The sequence below is a fragment of the Triticum aestivum genome, chromosome 2D (genome assembly GCF_018294505.1).
Source record: "Triticum aestivum cultivar Chinese Spring chromosome 2D, IWGSC CS RefSeq v2.1, whole genome shotgun sequence".
NCBI lineage: Eukaryota > Viridiplantae > Streptophyta > Magnoliopsida > Poales > Poaceae > Triticum > Triticum aestivum.
Window position 1 is genome coordinate 650,517,861 of NC_057799.1, and position 19,486 is coordinate 650,537,346.

A 19,486-nucleotide genomic window follows, 5' to 3' on the forward strand; every position below is an offset into this window, starting at 1 on the left:
TACGTTGTTCCTTTGTCATCGATATGTTACTTGTCCGAGATTCGATCGTCAGTATCTCAATACCTAGTTCAATCTCTTTACTCGTTATGTAATGCATTGTCCCGCAACTAACTCATTAGTCACATTGCTTGCAAGGCTTATAGTGATGTGCATTACCGAGAGGGCCCAGAGATACCTCTCCGACAATCGGAGTGACAAATCCTAATCTCGAAATACGCCAACTCAACATGTACCTTCGGAGACACCTGTAGAGCTCCTTTATAATCACCCAGTTACGTTGTGACGTTTGGTAGCACACAAAGTGTTCCTCCGGTAAACGGGAGTTGCATAATCTCATAGTCATAGGAACATGTATAAGTCATGAAGAAAGCAATAGCAACATACTAAACGATCAAGTGCTAAGCTAAGGGAATGGGTCAAGTCAATCACATCATTCTCCTAATGATGTGATCCCGTTAATCAAATGACAACTCATGTTTATGGCTAGGAAACACAACCATCTTTGATCAACGAGCTAGTGAAGTAGAGGCATACTAGTGACACTATGTTTTTCTATGTATTCACACATGTATTATGTTTCCGGTTAATACAATTCTAGCATGAATAATAAACATTTATCATGAAATAAGGAAATAAATAATAACTTTATTATAGCCTCTAGGGCATATTTCCTTCAGTCTCCGACTTGCACTAGAGTCAATAATCTAGTTCACATCGCCATGTGATTTAACACCAATATTCACATCTGTATGTGATTAATACCCATAGTTCACATCGTCATGTGATCAACACCCAAAGGGTTACTAGAGTCAATAATCTAGTTCACATTGTAATGTGATTAACAACCAAAGAGTACTAAGGTATGATCATGTTTTGCTCGTGAGAGAAGTTCAGTCAACGGGTCTGTCATATTCAGCGCCGTATGTATTTTGCAAATATTCTATGTCTACAATGCTCTGCACGGAGCTACTCTAGCTAATTGCTCCCACTTTCAATATGTATCCAGATTGAGACTTAGAGTCATCTGGTTTGGTGTAAAAGCTTGCATCGTTGTAACTTTTTACGACGAGCTCTTTTATCACTTCCATTATCGAGAAATATTTCCTTAGTCCTCACTAAGGATATTCTTGACCGCTGTCCAGTGATCTACTCTTAGATCAAAATTGTACTCCCTTGCCAAACTCGGAGCAAGGTATACAATAGGTCTGGTACACAGCATATCATACTTTATAGAACCTATGACTGAGGCATAGGGAATGACTTTCATTCTCTTTTCTATTTTCTGCCGTGGTCGGGATTTGAGTCTTACTCAATTTCACACCTTTGCAACACAGGCAAAAACTCTTTCTTTTACTGTTCCATTTTGAACTACTTCAAAATCTTGACAAGGTATGTACTTATTGAAAAACTTATCAAGCGTCTTGATCTATCTCAATAGATTTTGATGCTCAATATGTAAGTAGCTTTACTAAGGTCTTTCTTTTAAAGAACTCCTTTCAAATACTCCTTTATGCTTTCCAGAAAAATTCTACATCATTTCTGATCAACAATATGTTACTCACATGTATTGATCAGAAAGGCGGTAGTGCTCCCACTCACTTTATTGTAAATACAGGCTTTACTGCAAGTCTGTATAAAACTATATGCTTTGATCAACTTATCGAAGCGTATATTCCAACTCTGAGATGCTTGCACTAGTCCATAGATGGATTGCTGGAGCTTGCACATTTTGTTAGCACCTTTAGGATTGACAAAACCTTCTGGTTGCATCATATACAACTCTTCTTTAAGAAAACCATTAAGGAATGCAGTTTTGACATCCATTTGCCAGATTTCATAAAATGTGGCAATTGCTAACATGATTCGAACAGACTTAAGCATCGCTACAGTTGAGAAAATCTCATTGTAGTCAACACCTTGAACTTGTCGAAAACCTTTTTGCGACAAGTCGAGCTTTGTAGATAGTAACACTACTATCAGCATCTGTCTTCCTCTTGAAGATCCATTTATACAATATGGCTTGCCGATCATCGGGCAACTCCACCAAAGTGCACACTTTGTTCTCATACATGGATCCCATCTCAGATTTCATGGCCCCAAGCCATTTCGCGGAATCTGGGCTCATCATCGCTTCCTCATAGTTCGTAGGTTCATCATGGTCTAGTAACATGACTTCCAGAACAGGATTACCGTACCACTCTGGTGCGGACTGTACTTTGGAAGACCTACGAGGTTTTGTAGTAACTTAACCTGAAGTTTCATGATCATCATCATTAGCTTCCTCACTAATTGGTGTAGGAATCACTGGAACTGATTTCTGTGATGAACTACTTTCCAATTCGGGAGAAGGTACAAATTACCTTATCAAGCTCTACTTTCCTCCCACTCACTTCTTTCGAGAGAAACTCCTTCTCTAGAAAGGATCCATTCTTAGCAACGAATGTTTTGCCTTCAGATCTGTGATAGAAGGTGTACCCAACAGTTTCCTTTGGGTATTCTATGAAGAGGCACTTCTCTAATTTGGGTTCGAGCTTATCAGGTTGAAAACCTTTTTCATATAAGCATCGCAACTCCAAACTTTAAGAAACGACAGCTTAGGTTTACTGCTAAACCATAGTTCATACGATGTCGTATCAACAGATTTAGATGGTGCCCTATTAAACGTGAATGCAGTTGTCTCTAATGCATAACCCCAAAATGATAGTGGTAAACCGATAAGAGACATCATAGATCGCACCATATCTAGTAAAGTACGATTACGACGTTCGGACACACCATTACATTGTGGTGTTCCAGGTGGCGTGAGTTGAAACTATTTCACATTGTTTCAAATGAAGACCAAACTCATAACTCAAATATTCGTCTCCACGATCAGATCATAGAAACTTGATTTTTCTTGTTACGATGATTTTCCACTTCACTCTGAAATTATTTGATCTTTTCAAATGTTTCAGACTTATGTTTCATCAAGTAGATATACCCATATCTGCTCAAATCATCTGTGAAGGTCAGAAAATAATGATACACGCCGCGAGCCTTAACACTCATCGGATCGCATACATCGGTATGTATAATTTCCAATAAGTCAGTAGCTCGTTCCATTGTTCCGAGGAACGGAGTTTTAGTCATCTTGCCCAAAAGGCACGGTTCGCAAGCATCAAATGATTCATAACCAAGTGATTCCGAAAATCCAACTTTATGGAGTTTCTTCATGCGCTTTACACCGATATGACCCAAACGGAAGTGCCACAAATAAGTTGCACTATCATTATTAACTTTGCATCTTTTGGCATCAATATTATGAATATGTGTATCACTACGATCGAGATCCAACAAACTATTTTCATTGGGTGTATGACCATTTGAAGGTTTTATTCATGTAAACAGAACAATAATTATTCTCTGACTTTAAATGAATAACCGTATTGCAATAAACATGATCAAATCATATTCATGCTCAACGCAAACACCAAATAACATTTATTTAGGTTTAACACTAATCCCGAAAGTATAGGGAGTGTGCGATGATGATCATATCAATCTTGGAACTACTTCCAACACTCATCGTCACTTCCCCTTCAACTAGTCTCTGTTTATTCTGTAACTCTTGTTTCGAGTTACTAATCTTAGCAACCGAACAAGTATCAAATACTCAGGGGCTACTATAAACACTAGTAAGGCACACATCAATAACCTGTATATCAAATATACCCTTGTTCACTTTGCCATCCTTCTTATCCACCAAATATTCAGGGCATTTCCGCTTCCAGTGACCATTTCCTTTGCAGTGTAAGCACTCAGTTTCAGGCTTTGGTCCAGCTTTGGTCTTCTTCACGGGAGTGACAACTTGTTTGCCATTCTACTTAAAGTTTCCCTTTCTTTCCCTTTGCCCTTTTCTTGAAACTAGTGGTCTTGTCAATCATCAACACTTGATGCTCTTTCTTGATTTCTACCTTCGTCGATTTCAACATCACGAAGAGCTCGGGAATCGTTTTTCGTCATCCCTTGCATACTATAGTTCATCACGAAGTTCTAGTAACTTAGTGATGGTGACTAGAGAATTCTGTCAATCACTATCTTATCTGGAAGATTAACTCCCACTTGATTTAAGCGATTGTAGTACCCAGACAATCTGAGCACATGCTCACTAGTTGAGCGATTCTCCTCCATCTTTTAGCTATAGAACTTGTTGGAGACTTCATATCTCTCAACTCGGGTATTTGCTGGAAATATTAACTTCAACTCCTGGAACATCTCATATGGTCCATGACGTTAAAAACGTCTTTGAAGTCCCGATTCTAAGCCGTTTAAGCATGGTGCACTAAACTATTAAGTAGTCATCATTTTGAGCTAGCCAAACGTTCATAACGTCTGCATCTGCTCCTGCAATAGGTTTGTCACCTAGCGGTGCATCAAGGACATAATTCTTCTGTGCAGCAATGAGGATAAACCTCAGATCACGGATCCAATCCGCATCATTGCTACTAACATCTTTCAACACAGTTTTCTCTAGGAACATATCAAAATAAACATATGAAAACAACAACGCGAGCTATTGATCTACAACATAATTTGCAAAATACTACCAGGACTAAGTTCATGATAAATTTAAGTTCAATTAATCATATTACTTAAGAACTCCCACTTAGACAGACATCTCTCTAGTCATCTAAGTGATCACGTGATCCAAATCAACTAAACCATGTCCGATCATCACGTGAGATGGAGTAGTTTTCAATGGTGAACATCACTATGTTGATCATATCTACTATATGATTCACGTTCGACCTTTCGGTCTCCGTGTTCCGAGGCCATATCTGTATATGCTAGGCTCGTCAAGTTTAACCTGAGTATTCCGCGTGTGCAACTGTTTTGCACCCGTTGTATTTGAATGTAGAGCCTATCACACCCGATCATCACGTGGTGTCTCAGCACGAAGAACTTTCGCAACGGTGCATACTCAGGGAGAACACTTCTTGATAATTTAGTGAGAGATCATCTTAAAATGCTACCGTCAATCAAAGCAAGATAAGATGCATAAAGGATAAACATCACATGCAATCAATATAAGTGATATGATATGGCCATCATCATCTTGTGCTTGTGATCTCCATCTCCAAAGCACCGTCGTGATCACCATCGTCACCAGCGCGACACCCTGATCTCCATCGTAGCATCGTTGTCATTTACGCCATCTATTGCTTCTACGACTATCGCTACCGCTTAGTGATAAAGTAAAGCAATTACAGGGCGTTTGCATTTCATACAATAAAGCGACAACCATATGGCTCCTGCCAGTTGCCGATAACTTCGGTTACAAAACATGATCTTCTCATACAATAAAATATAGCATCACGTTTTGACCATATCACATCACCACATGCCCTGCAAAAACAAGTTAGACGTCCTCTACTTTGTTGTTGCAAATTTTACGTGGCTGCTACGGGCTGAGCAATAACCGTTCTTACCTACGCATCAAAACCACAACGATAGTTTGTCAAGTTAGTGCTGTTTTAACCTTCGCAAGGACCGGGCGTACCCACACTCGGTTCAACTAAAGTTGGAGAAACTGACACCCGCCAGCCACCTTTGTGCAAAGCACGTCGGTAGAACCAGTCTCGCATAAGCGTACGCGTAATGTCGGTCCGGGCCCCTTCATCCAACAATACCGCCGAACCAAAGTATGACATGCTGGTAAGCAGTATGACTTGTATCGCCCACAACTCACTTGTGTTCTACTCGTGCATATGACATCTACGCATAAAACCTAGGCTCTGATACCACTGTTGGGGAACGTAGTAATTTAAAAAAAATTCCTACGCACACGCAAGATCATGGTGATGCATAGCAACGAGAGGGGAGAGTGTTGTCCACGTACCCTCGTAGACCGAAAGCGGAAGCGTTAGCACAACACGGTTGATGTAGTCGTACGTCTTCACGATTCGACCGATCAAGTACCGAACGCACGGCACCTCCGAGTTCAGCACACGTTCAGCTCGATGACATCCCTCGAACTCCGATCCAGCCGAGCTTTGAGGGAGAGTTCCGTCAGCACAACGGCGTGGTGACGATGATGATGTTCTACCGACGCAGGGCTTCGCCTAAGCACCGCTACGATATTATCAAGGTGGATTATGGTGGAGGGGGGCACCACAAATGGCTAAGAGATCCAAGGGATCAATTGTTGTGTCTATGGGGTGCCCCCCTGCCCCCGTATATAAAGGAGCAAGGGGGGAGGCGGCCGGCCAAGGAGGAGGGCGCGCCAAGGGGGAGTCCTACTCCCACCGGGAGTAGGACTCCTCCTTTCCTTGTTGGAGTAGGAGAGAAGGAAAGAGGGGGAGAGGGAGAAGGAAAAGGGGGCTGCACCCCTTGTCCAATTCGGACCAGAGGGGGGGGCGCAGGCCTCCTTCCTTTTGGCCTCTCTCCTCTATTCCCGTATGGCCCAATAAGGCCCATATACTCCCCGGCGAATTCCCGTAACTCTCCGGTACTCCGAAAAATACCCGAATCACTTGGAACCTTTCCGAAGTCCGAATATAGTCGTCCAATATATCGATCTTTACGACTCAACCATTTCGAGACGCCTCGTCATGTTCCCGATCTCACCCGGGACTCCGAACTCCTTCGGTACATCAAAACTCATAAACTCATAATAAAACTGTCATCGAAACCTTAAGGTTGCCGACCCTACGGGTTCGAGAACTATGTAGACATGACCGAGACACGTTTCCGGTCAATAACCAATAGCGGAACCTGGATGCTCATATTGGCTCCTGCATATTCTACGAAGATCTTTATCGGTCAAACCGCATAACAACATACGTTGTTCCCTTTGTCATCGGTATGTTACTTGTCCGAGATTCGATCGTCGGTATCTCAGTACCTAGTTTAATCTCGTTACTGACAAGTCTCTTTACTCGTTATGTAATGCATCATCCCGCAACTAACTCATTAGTCACATTGCTTGCAAGGCTTATAGTGATGTGCATTACCGACAGGGCCCAGAGATACCTCTCCGACAATCAGAGTGACAAATCCTAATCTCGAAATACGCCAACTCAACATGTACCTTCGGAGACACCTGTAGAGCTCCTTTATAATCACCCAGTTACGTTGTGACGTTTGGTAGCACACAAAGTGTTCCTCCGGTAAACGGGAGTTGCATAATCTCATAGTCATAGGAACATGTATAAGTCATGAAGAAAGCAATAGCAACATACTAAACAATCAAGTGCTAAGCTAATGGAATGGGTCAAGTCAATCACATCATTCTTCTAATGATGTGATCCCGTTAATCAAATGACAACTCATGTTTATGGCTAGGAAACACAACCATCTTTGATCAACGAGCTAGTGAAGTAGAGGCATACTAGTGACACTATGTTTGTCTATGTATTCACACATGTATTATGTTTCCGGTTAATACAATTCTAGCATGAATAATAAACATTTATCATGAAATAAGGAAATAAATAATAACTTTATTATTGCCTCTAGGGCATATTTCCTTCAGGAGTAACTTATACTAGTATCATGCATATGACACTAGTCTAAGTTACCACCTCCATAGTTCAAAGTAACATAATATTTGTGTCATAATGACTTCATTTGTTAGCTTGTAGACTCATACTTTCTCGGGAAACGCTATCTTACAGTAACATATTATGTTACTCTAAATACATCTCTCCTCATGAACTATATGGCACATAAGCAAGATTTTTTTGAAGTGCGCTATGTTACTACCTAAGTTACTCCCAGTATGACTAGCCTGATACAAGCTAGCCAAATGGACTGTGGTTTGATGGTCGAAAGACACAGGAGGCATTGCCACTCATGACCTGATGACAAAAATAATGTCTTAGTAAACAATTGTTGAAACTGCTTACTAGGGATGGTGTTTTTTTTTGCGGGAACTAGGAATGGTGTTTGGCAAACCCTGTAGCACAATAAGTATCTAGGGCAAAAAGTTGTGTCTCAGGCTAATTGAAAACGTGGTGACTCGCACTTTTGGGCTGGTCTGATGGGGGCAAAGAAAAATCTTTTCTGCTTTGGATCTTTCGCAATAGAATACTAAGTATAAACATCTATTGTAGCGCTGATCATTAATAATACACAAATTATTGGAGGATCCATATGAGGGGTGAATAGAAAGCTCCGATTTATAACTCTAATATTGGCTGATCATTAATAATACATAAATTATTTCCTCTATTATTATTTTACCCTTGTAATCGTAGTACTCCCTCCGTTTCTTTTTAGTCTGCATATAAGATTTGGTCAAAGTCAAACTTTATAAAGCTTGACCAACTTTATAGAAAAAAATATCAACATCTAGAATACAAAAGTTATATGTTATGAAAATTAATGTTGTCATCTATCTAATAATTTTGATTTCATAGTGCAAATGTTGATATCTTTTCCTACAAAGCTAGTCAAACTTTATAAAGTTTGACTTTAACCAAATCTTATATGCAAATTAAAAAGAAACGGAGGGAGTACTCCTCTGGTATTAACGTTAGTGCTCCATAACACTTTCCTGGGAGTAACAATGAACCCCAACCCTTGGCTATGAGCTAATGAACGGTCTATAACAATTACGGGGCACCATAAAGGACATAATAATTAACTGTTTATTGTGTCTTAATTTAGTGAGTCCCTTAACCTCTAGTATGATAATAACTATTTGTTGTGTCTTAATTACCTGCAGATCCATGGCTATATGGACGAACTGTTTTGGCGACTACAACATCGTAGAATGATATCGGTGTTTGGGGCTGGCGGTGAAACATCAACTATCTTAAAACAAGTGTACGACGGCATAAAGCATCAGCATCTAGGATTCAAGGAGGTAGAAAAATTTGAGTATTACGTATGGGTGGACTTACCTCATCCATTCGGTGATGAGGAATTGCGTTTGCGCTTGTTCAAGGAATGGTTTCCAGATGAAGACGAGGAAGAGGAGCTTGCTGAAAGCTTTTTTTGGCCTCGTGAAAAAAAGTGCATTTTTATTATAAATGGCATGGAATCTACCGAGGAGTGGGAGTTGATAAAACAATTCCTCGTGGTATGGAATCTTGTCGTACAGAAGAGAGGGATTGAGAGTCGTATCATCCTTATTGCAAATCATGAAAGTTTTCCCAACCATTTTGTAGAACATCTGGAAGCCAACAATGTCGTTCGTCGCTTGACCAAGGTATTATAAGCTTCACTGTCAGTGCTCACAGCCAATGTTATAATATCATAAATAATAAGCGCATCATGGGTTACTGGCTGACCTACTAAAATTGTTTGACTATTTGTTGCAATTAATCATATGCTCTCCAGCGCTAAGGACCAAAATGGTGCAAACTGAATTGCACCGGAAATCTTTGTGATCCTCCTAATTAGTTATACAGCTTTTAGTGCTGGAGACAACAAAATTTAACAGCTCTCTCTCTCTCTCTCTCTCTCTCTCTCTCTCTCTCTCTCTCTCATGCAGGCCTCTGACTACTATGGATATGGAGATAATAAGGAGGCTTCTAGAAGTATGTTTCTGTCCAACAGAATTGAAAACCCATGTATCATGAAGTCTCAATGGGAGGCTTGCAGGAAAATCAATAAACTTTCAGAACGTACTGGGGTCACCTCAGTATGGGGCATTGCTGGTGTTGGGAAATCAACTCTTGTCCTAAAGTATTTACAGGAGCCTATATTTTCTCTTTTCAGTAAGTTCGCATGGGTCAATGTTCCATCTGGTCCGTTTGATTTGGTGGAATTTTCTCGGATCTTACTTCTAGATTTCCATCGTTGTGATCTGGAAGCCATGGAAGCTACAGCAATTGGTATTATGCAGGGTCTGGATCCAATTCAAGGGTGTCGTGAAATTCTGCGTCTAGACAAGTATCTCGTTGTTATTGATGGTCTGCGGTCCACTTGCGATTGGGACTTGATCGAAGCGGCCTTTTTATCCGAGCCTAATAGAAAGGCCACAATAGTTGTCATTACAACTGAAGAAAGCATCGCCAAACATAGTGTCAAGCAGCAGGCAGATCGAATGATCAATGTCAAATGTTTAGAAGATGACGAGGCCTATGTTCTCTTCAAACAGGTCAGTTTAATTGCTCTGACACATTGCCTTCCTCTATTTCCAGCAATTAGAATATTTCTTTTTCTCGAAACTAGGAACTCGCCATTTCTTAGTTAGTTAGTTGTGTAGCACATATTTCAAAGCAATATTGAAGGGTAAGGATAAGAGTTGTCTGGACGCCCTGTTGGGGCAGCTCTCTCTGCGGACGAAGGTAGATGAAGGTAGTGAATGCACAGGGCACTCGGTTTTCCTGACGATGTACGACCGGCCGCTCCAATAGCTTTTTTTTTATAACTGAACTCACCGCCCTCGCTGATAAATAGGATTACAGTCGGCTTTATAGTCTTGGCAGCAAACGCACCGCCCACGCTTCCACCAAGACGCAGCCCACTCCACCCAGCTGCATGCACGGGTGCTATCCGCATGTCCACGTCGTGCTCAACGCGCGCCGCGTCCGGCTCGGAACGGATCAACAGCCTAGCCTGTCTACCATGGCCACTACACCACACACACAAGCGCACATCCGCACACTCGCCACGCTTCCGCTGCGTCCCGCACGTCTCGCGCGCACACGACGCGCCCGACCGCACCAGTGCGTCCCGCACGTCTCGTGCACACCCGACGCGCTCGACGAGCCCGACCGCACCAGACGCCGTGGCTTATTCCAACCCATAGGAGTCTGTCGTCGTCGACGTTGGCGTTGGCCAGGAGAGCGTGCTCCGCTGCCGGTCCTTTCCGCAGCTGCGGGCACTCGCGCCGGAAGTGCCCGTGCTGCCCGCATTTGTAACAGCGTCCACGACGCTTCCCTCCGTTGCCCGACGTTGTGCTCACCGCGCCGTCGTCGTCATGGTCGCCGAAGCCGCGTCCGCCTTGCGGTCGCTGCTGAGCCGCCCACTGTGCCGCCGTCATCATTAGCTGCCCGTCCACGCGCTCGCTGCCTGCCTGCATGCGCCGTCGCCTCCGCTCCTCGAACGCCTTGAGCCGTCCGAGCGCCTCCTCGAACGGCATCTCCTCCACGTCGCATAATTGCTCGATTCCGGCCACCGTGGCGTAAAGGCGGTCCGTCACAGTGTCCAGCAACTTCTTCACCATGGCGCTGTCGGCGAGCGTCGATCCGAGCATCGCGTACCTCGCCGCCATGCCGTTGACCTTCCTGGCATACTCGTCCAGCTCGTCGCTGTCGTCCATTCACAGGCGATCGAACTTGCCACGCAGTGTCCCGAGCCTCGCCGCCCGCACCCGATCGACACCGACGAAGCGAACCTTGAGGGAGTCCCATACCTCCTTTGCGGTTGGCTTCGTCGCCAGCTGCATCAGCAAATCCTCCGGCAGCACGCCCAGCATCGCCGCCTGCGCCGTCTTGCTCTTCCCGGCGTCGACCGCTGCGCCCTCCGCCGGAGCCACCGCACTCCACAGCCCCTGGGCGTCAAGGATAGCCTCCGCCTTGATCGCCCAGGAGGTATAGCTCGTCGTCGTCAACGGGGGCAGCTGCAACGGCATCGCACCCGCACTGCTGCCGTGTGGAACGAGCGTCATGGCCGCCGGCAGGATCGCACCGAAGCTCTGATACCAAATGTTGGGACAGCTCTCTCTCTCTGTGGACGAAGGTAGACGAAGGTAGTGAATGCACAGTGGACTCGGTTTTCCTGGCGACGTACGCCCGGCCGCTCCAACAGCCTTTTTTTATAACTGAACTCACCACCCTCCGCTGATAGACAGGATTACAGCCGGCTTTATAGTCTTGGCAGCAAATGCATCGCCCACGCTTCCGCCAAGACGCAGCCCACTCCACCCTGCTGCATGCACGGGCGCTATCCGCATGCCCACGACGTGCTCAACACGCACGCCGCGTCCGGCTCGCAACGCACACATGCGCACACACGCACACTCGCCACTCTTCCGTCGTGTCCCGCACGTCCCGCGCGCACCCGTCGCCTCCGACCGCACCAGTGCGTCCCACACGCCCCACGTGCACCGGCCCGCCCGACGAGCCCGACCGCACCAGACGCCGTCGCTTATTCCAACACGCCTGACCATAAAAAATCCACGTCCTTGATGGAAGCCGGTATTCACTATTCACGGAAATCACTATTGATCCTACTGTAGCATCTGATATGGGCCGGCGCTTTTCAATCCGACCGACGAGACCGGGGCAAAGGTAACAGTACTGTAGCTTCGCTACCTTTGCCATGGCAAGTCAGCCAATCTGAATCGAGCTCTACGCCACATGTCCTTGTTTTTTCTCTCTCCTCCAGCTGCACCATCTACCCACGCATGCCGCTGAGGAAAATCGACAACCTACCTATGCGGCAACTAGCACCCTACTCCCACCCAACCATCCATCTGTGCCGCCGGCGACGCGCCGTCGTGCAGTTCACCTGCCGCTACCCCGGATGTGCACCGCCTGGCATCTACATTGCACTGCGCCCCCCCCCCCCCACACACCCAGCCCACATTGCCCCACTATAGCCCGCCTCCATCGCCCCTCCCGTCCCTTCCCGCCAGTGAATTTGACCAATAAGAGGGTCCTCCGGCCGATGGATGCTGGACGCACTACTCTCGTCGGTGGCGGATCCACCGTGGAGTTGAGCTGACAATCCCTCCGCTGCGATGGTCGTGCTGGTCTGCGCTGGCGGCCCTAGGGAGGGTTGTGCCACTGCCCCGCCCTTTGATTTGCAGCATTGCCGACGACATAGAGGTGAGAGCCGCTCCCTTTTCCTCCCCCTCACGCGGTCGTCGAAGCCCCAGCGGGCGACATGAACCCACCGGTATCGCCCTCACCTCCCGCTCGATCCACTGCAGTGACATGCACCCACCGCCGTGCGTGTGCAGTTCACTTTCTTGTTTTGGACAAAGAAAACAGCTTCCACGTGGCCAGTTTTCTACTTAAATCTGGTTTTGGACTAATTTTGTCGGGTTTTGATACTTGAGGTACGAAATGTCGCCAAAAAATTCTTAAAGGACCAAATGTAGACTTAACTTGAGAGACGGAAAACATACTTTTCTCAAAGTAATACATGCGCACGCAAGTACAGCGGCCACACTCGGCCACCAATACGACGTACACACGTCCGGTCAACAAATCCTAAATTTTACCCTCAAAAAAAAAATTTCCTAAATTCTTTCCATGATTTGTACGACCCGGCCAACCGCTGCGTTCACCAACTAACTTTTAAACGCATGCACGTCCACTCAACGGCCACAACCCAGCCGAGCATGTCATTCGTAAGTCGTACCAACTTCCATGCATCTAGCTAACCACTGGCCAATTCTCTCGACTAGTTGACTGTCCAGCCGCCCAGCCTTCGGCGCCTCCTTGCCGCCTCTCACTGCGGTGTTGCATCGCACAACACTACCGCATCACGCCTAGCCGCATCACACAGCAGCTAGTGTCCTTGCCGTGAGCTTGCCGGATGAGTCCCTAATTAGAACTACATGGAGAACCAAAGCAAACTAAAAATGAAGATACAACCAAGATTAAATCTTAACATTCTCCTCCTTAATCTAGATTCTACACTCATGATGCAGTTTTCAGAGAAGAGCCATCCCATCGTCGAGAACTCGCCGAGCAGCTCCTTCCCCTCGTCTTCCCTCTTCTTCTCAGACACTCCCAAGCGAAGTGTCCGAGGTTCCCGCAGCTGATGCACCGCAGCTTCCTCTTGTCGCGCCCGCGGTTCCTCTTCTTCATGCCCTGCGTCCACTCCTCTTCCGTGAGCAGCAGACGAGTGCCTCCTTCGCTACTGCCCTCTTCACCCATGTTGAAGTTCTCCTCCACAGCAAGGAAGCGGCTCGTCAGCTCCTCAATCGTCATCGTCTTGAGGTCGAGCAGCGACTGGATGGAGTGGGTGAGCTGCTGGTAGTGCTACGAGCCTGCAACACCTAGCGGAGAAACATGAGCACCACCTTGTTCTTGGTGATGCCATCGCCGAGGGCCTCGAAGTCGTTCACAATGCCGATGAGGCGGATCGTGAACTCCTCCATCTTATCGCCATCCTTGAAGCGGAGATTCTAACTCCGACAGGGAGACTATTCGCTTCGATGACCAGGAGACCAATTTGGAGCCGCGAAACACACAGAAGCCCGATGTCCGTTTTTCTGGTGCCGGGGCAGCGGCCCAGTCCGCACCTGAGTAGGCAATGAAGTTGGAGCTGGCAGGCGGAGCGCTATAGCTGAAGACTATCGTGAGATGTCCCTTGGAGATAATGTAAGATCCGTTTGACAAACTGCATATGAGAGGTCCACGGATCATGCATTAATAAGCAGGCCTGCTGTATCGCATATGAGATGTCTAGTCTGGTGATGGTGAGCTATTGAGGGAGCTAGCAATGCTCCTGTACATGGTCGAATCGGGAACGGGATCACCATTCGGGGCCGAGAGTTTTGATTTTGTGTCGATTGGTGTGGCAATAGGTAAATAATAAATACAACAGTTTTCTTTGTATTTAAGAAAGGTAAATAAAGTTCATGACTTAAATATAGATAACTGACCTCGAAAATGCCAAATTTTGACATGTCCCACGTAGTGGTGCATGTTGTGTGAAAAACAATCAAGGCTAACAAGGGATGCAATGGTAGCTTAACATGCAAACCAGGTTCATTCCTTCTCGAAATCTAGTTTCTTACTCATGGATGGTCTGGTTTTGTAAGCATTCTACGTGAAAACTTTTGCCAAATATTGTCAAATTTTAATCACACAAGATACCACGCTAGGTCCATGCTTTTCGGGCTTCGCTTGAATTTTTCAGAATTAAAATGCCAATAACAATCATGTTGGTGCCCAAGTCTAGGGTTGGGCTATTTAATTTCCTTATATAAGGCCTAAACATAGACTAAAGACCACTGATAAGATTCTCCAATGCATTTATGGTGATTATTTACATGCAGTTCAAATTTCAACTATATCCATAAAATGCATTTAATGGCTTAAATATAGCAAACATGCCCGAAAAAATACCAAATTTTGTCATGGTGCATATAATGATGTCTCCGGATTGTGGAAAAGGTTTAAGGACAACTGGAGATGTAGAGGTTGCTTCACATGCAATTCTAGTCAGTTTCATCTCGAAACCTAGTATCTTCCTCGGAGATGGTCTGGTTTGTAAGCAGTCCACATGACATCTTTTACAAAGCATTCTCAAAATTTTACCACAAGCTCTAGTGGACATATCATGGCCAAGTCTCAAAAAATTTGTGCTTCATTTGATTTTTCTAAATTGGAAATAACCAACATGTCGGCGGCTGGGTCTTAGCCCTCTCGTGTATGCGACACAGAGCTCTTTCCTTGTGGCATTTACGCAGTGGTGGCGCTAGAAAATAGCAATGGAGAGCACTAGAAATACCCACCACTGGCAACTTTAACCAGTGGCGGGTACAGTGGCCCACATGTCACTACTAAACTGTATTAGTCAGTCCCAAATACCGCATTCTGATTGGTCCATCACACCCTTCAACGGATCTCCAATGCCGGCGACCCCTTTTCTTGTCTTCACTTCTCTTCTTCTCCGTATCTTCTCTTCTCTTCTTATCATTCTCTTCTCCTCTCTTCACCTTATCCACCAATGCATGTGCCCCCTTGTCCTTCTCCTTGTTTGTAGGTTATGCAGGAGAGGACGGGGCCATGTGTACGAGATTCGATGGAGAGCAGCCGACCGTGCCTTGTCTAGGCCTCGCTGCAAGGGGAGGACGTCGTCGTGGGTGACCCAATTGAGAAGCTTGTCACCAATGCCAAGGAGAGGCATCTCCGTGGGCAACGTGACGGAGAAGCTCTAGATGTGGCCATTGGCTGGGTTGCGCTGCCGTTGCCATGGGTAGCACTTATTTTTTTATATTTCAAAATCGTTCGTAGCGGGCGCGAAAGCGTAATTGCCACTAGTACAACGGTTGTTAGTGGCAGGTAATACTGCATGCCCACCACTCCTAGTGAAGTATCCTCCTTGCCAGTGGTAGCTAGTTCTATACTAGTGGTCTTATGGATCAACTTTGGGCCAGTCCTAGACTTTTCCATAAGATCAGCCACATGGCACTAAAATAAAGAAGTTCAGAGAACAGAAGGATCTAAAAGGGCAGGGTATGCTGCTTGCATTTATAAGAGATAAACATGTAATCTGTTATTTATCGTATCATTTTTTTTCAATTATGTACGAGTTAATTTCAAAATGACGAACTTTGGACATGAGAATGACGTGCACAAACAAAGGCTAAGCATGCGTGCAAAGATCAGAAATATCTAAAATGATCTTTCCTAGAAAACTAATTTATTTTGGACCCTGATAAGTGCCACATGTATGGCAAATTTAGTTTTCCGAGGATGGCAATTTTAGTTGTGAAGCATGGCAACTTTTTGTTTGGATGGAAAGTTTTAGTTTTTTGGGTCTTTTTTTTCGGATGGCAAGTTTTAGTTTTTTGGTTTTTTTTTTTGGATGGCAACTTTAGTGTAAAAAATGTCAGGACGGTGTTACTTCGTGCCATACGCGTGGCACTTATTATTTGGGTTTATTTTAATATAATAGTAGTAAAAACTGCAACTCATCAGTACAGTACATTGAGAAGTACTGAAGTATTTCTTTGCGAACTGGAATTATATTAATTAACCAGGGGATCACAATCAATTTGGCACAGCTAACAAAGGAAAAACAGGATTTGAAATAGTCAGATGTATGAAATCTGCCCGGTTTACAAAACCACAGTTTTTCTCTAAACAGATGGCCAGACCACTAACCGATGGCATGTACAACTTGCAAGATCTAGAAACGCTTGATCACATAACGCTTGTTAGGCAGAGAAAAAAAAGTTGTGCTCCTCTGTTTTCCATTTTCAGCTTGCTTCAGATCTTGTTCTTGAGGTTCAGTCCAATCTATTCCTTTGTGTTCTGTTCTTCCGTCCAATCCATTCGTTCGTTTTTTTCTGTAGTTAAACAGCAAGTATCAAAGTGGAAATCAGATTTCTATGAGTTTCATAATCTAAATTTTTTTGACTACAGATAAATGATCCTAACGGCAAGGAACTGGCTAGTCCAATGGGAAATGAGGACCTTGCAAAACTTGTGGCCAAATGTGGTGGTCTTCCAAAAGTAGTGTCTGCTATAGGCAAAGTTTCGTGGTCATTCTTGGAGCACATGAATGATGAGTTTATGGTCAAATTGGAGACTGACCCTCAATTCCATACTTTGAGTGGTCTATTATCTTGGATGCATTCCTATTTTGATGCTTGTTCAGATTCGATAAAACCATGTATCTTCTACATTTCTGTCTTCCCTGCAAGCAGCAAAATAAGGCGAGGCCGTTTAGTGAGGAGATGGATTGCTGAGGGCTACTCCAGGAACGCACCAGGTTGTACCGCAAGGGAGAATGTGCAAAAGCGCTTGGCTGATCTTGTTGAATTGAGTATAATCCAGCAAGCAACAAGCAAGGTCATATGTCAAGTCAACGGTTTCTTCCGTGAATACATCATCTCGCGGCCAATGGAGGATAATCTTGTTTTTGCATTGGATGGGCGTTGCAGTCCAAACACGCAACACACAGGACAACACCTGACCATAATGGCAGACTGGCACAGGGACCAAAATGTATTTGAGAGCATCAACTTCGCACGGATGCGTTCTTTGACGGTGTTTGGGACATGGTGTTCATTCTTTATCTCCGACAAGATGAAGCGGCTACGAGTGCTGGACTTAGAAGACATGATGGCTGTAACAAATGATGATATTGAGAAGATTTTTGTGAAGTTGTTGAGCCTCAAGTTCATCTCCCTACGAGGATGCAGGAAGATTAGTCGTCTGCCGGATACATTGGGAGGACTGAGGCACCTACAGACTATTGATGTAAGATTGACCTCCATATCCATGTTGCCATCTGCTATCATCAAGCTACATAAGCTGCAATACATCCGTGCTGGTACAGATCAAGATTGGACATCGGCATCATTAGAAGACTGCGATGGGGTCACAAGCCAACTACGAGCAGCAACATCACCAGAGCTAGAAGACGGTGATAGCAACATATCTGTTGGCCAGCCAACAGTACAAACATCTCCTGAAAATGGCAGTGCCGAAAGCCCGGCACAGGTAACAACATCACCAGAAGCCAAGTCCTTTCCAATGCAACCAAAGGTGGGATGGGTATCCAAACTGTCACGTACTTCAGTATCTCGGTTGCCCAAGTTTCCACTTGTTGCTACCTGGAGCTTGTGTGGGTCGGAGGGAGAGAGAGAGGCCAAACATCAAAATGGTGGTGTTGACCTTCCTGTAGGGATTGAAAACCTTGCGGCCTTGCATACTGTTGGTGTGGTGAATGTCAATGCATCAGGTGGGGAGGCCTTCCTGAAGCAGCTCGCAAGTCTAACCCAACTGCTCAAGCTCAGAGTGTGCGGCATCAATAAGAAAAACTGGCAGCTGCTGTGTGGGGCCCTCTCGAATGAGAATTGCCATCTGGAATCGTTGTCAGTGCGATTCGACGAGGATTGCCTCGACGGTAGCTTCATGCCACCCAAGACCCTAAAGAGCCTTAAGCTGTACGGGCCTATAAAGAAATTGCCAGACACTATCAAGGTTCTTGTCAATCTCAAAAAGTTGGACATTGAGATGACTATTACAAGGCTAGAGGACATGCACTTTTTCCTGAAAGACAAATTGCCACGTCTTGGTATCCTAAATCGTCTCTGCATCAAGGTGCAAGGAGACCAGAAGTTAGATTTTGACTTGTCGGAATTCCCGTACTTAGTGTTCAACAAGGATAATCCTTGTAGACCTCGGGTCCTCAAGATGGATTGCAGCTCCAAGTTGGAGGTGAAGTTCGTTTGTCATGGCATATTCGGATCTTTTGAGGTGCTGATAATCCAGTGCTCTAAAGGATCATTTTTCCGGGTTCTTGGGATTCATGGGTTAAATCCTTTGTTCGCTCTTAAGACACTCTGGCTTAAGGGTTCCTACAGCGAGGAACAACGGCAGCACGTGAAGGAACTTGTTGACAGACATTATGAGAAGCCAGTCTTGAAGCTGGAGCCACTGTAGTAGTACATGCTTTCTTGCTTGAGTTCCTTCTATCGTTTTTTTTAATCTTTTCTTGTATGCACTTTGACATGTATCTTTCTTTCCGCATTCTTTGCTTGAACCAGCAGCAACCCGCACATGTATGACGGGCTTTGTTGTAATCAAAAGGTTTCTTATCTTTGTGAATTGTGGCAAAAAAATTGTTTCTATGTTGGCTGTGTCCGCGAGCGTGTATATCCTAGGATCACTGCAAGAGATGACTACTCCTGTTACTGGACCAATTGTTTCTATGATCCAATGTTGTAGCCAGAGGATAACTGACCAGGTAGCAGCAGAGTTGACACTAGGTCATCAGTCAAACAAGCCATTCCGTCGTTCACGGTTCAGTAACATCGCATGCCCAGAGACCTCATGATTCATTCCTTAATCAATCA

General features: G+C 45.0%; 2 protein-coding genes across 2 annotated transcripts in view; both read left to right on the top strand.

Moving 5' to 3' along the window:
- The window catches only part of LOC123056183 (uncharacterized), a 29,415-nt gene extending 20,213 nt beyond the window's left edge, over nt 1-9,202 (top strand). Inside the window, exon 3 of the mRNA XM_044479881.1 lies at nt 8,708-9,202. Within this exon, the coding sequence (XP_044335816.1) occupies nt 8,708-9,202 (495 nt within the window). The remainder of the gene's footprint in view (nt 1-8,707) is intronic.
- A 5,050-nt stretch (nt 9,203-14,252) lies between these two features.
- LOC123056184 (disease resistance protein Pik-2-like) lies at nt 14,253-19,073 on the top strand. The gene is made up of 2 exons (XM_044479882.1): nt 14,253-14,270; nt 17,046-19,073. The coding sequence occupies exons 1-2, from the start codon at nt 14,253-14,255 to the stop codon at nt 19,071-19,073; spliced, it is 2,046 nt and encodes a 681-aa protein (XP_044335817.1).
- Nucleotides 19,074-19,486: the final 413 nt, after the last annotated feature.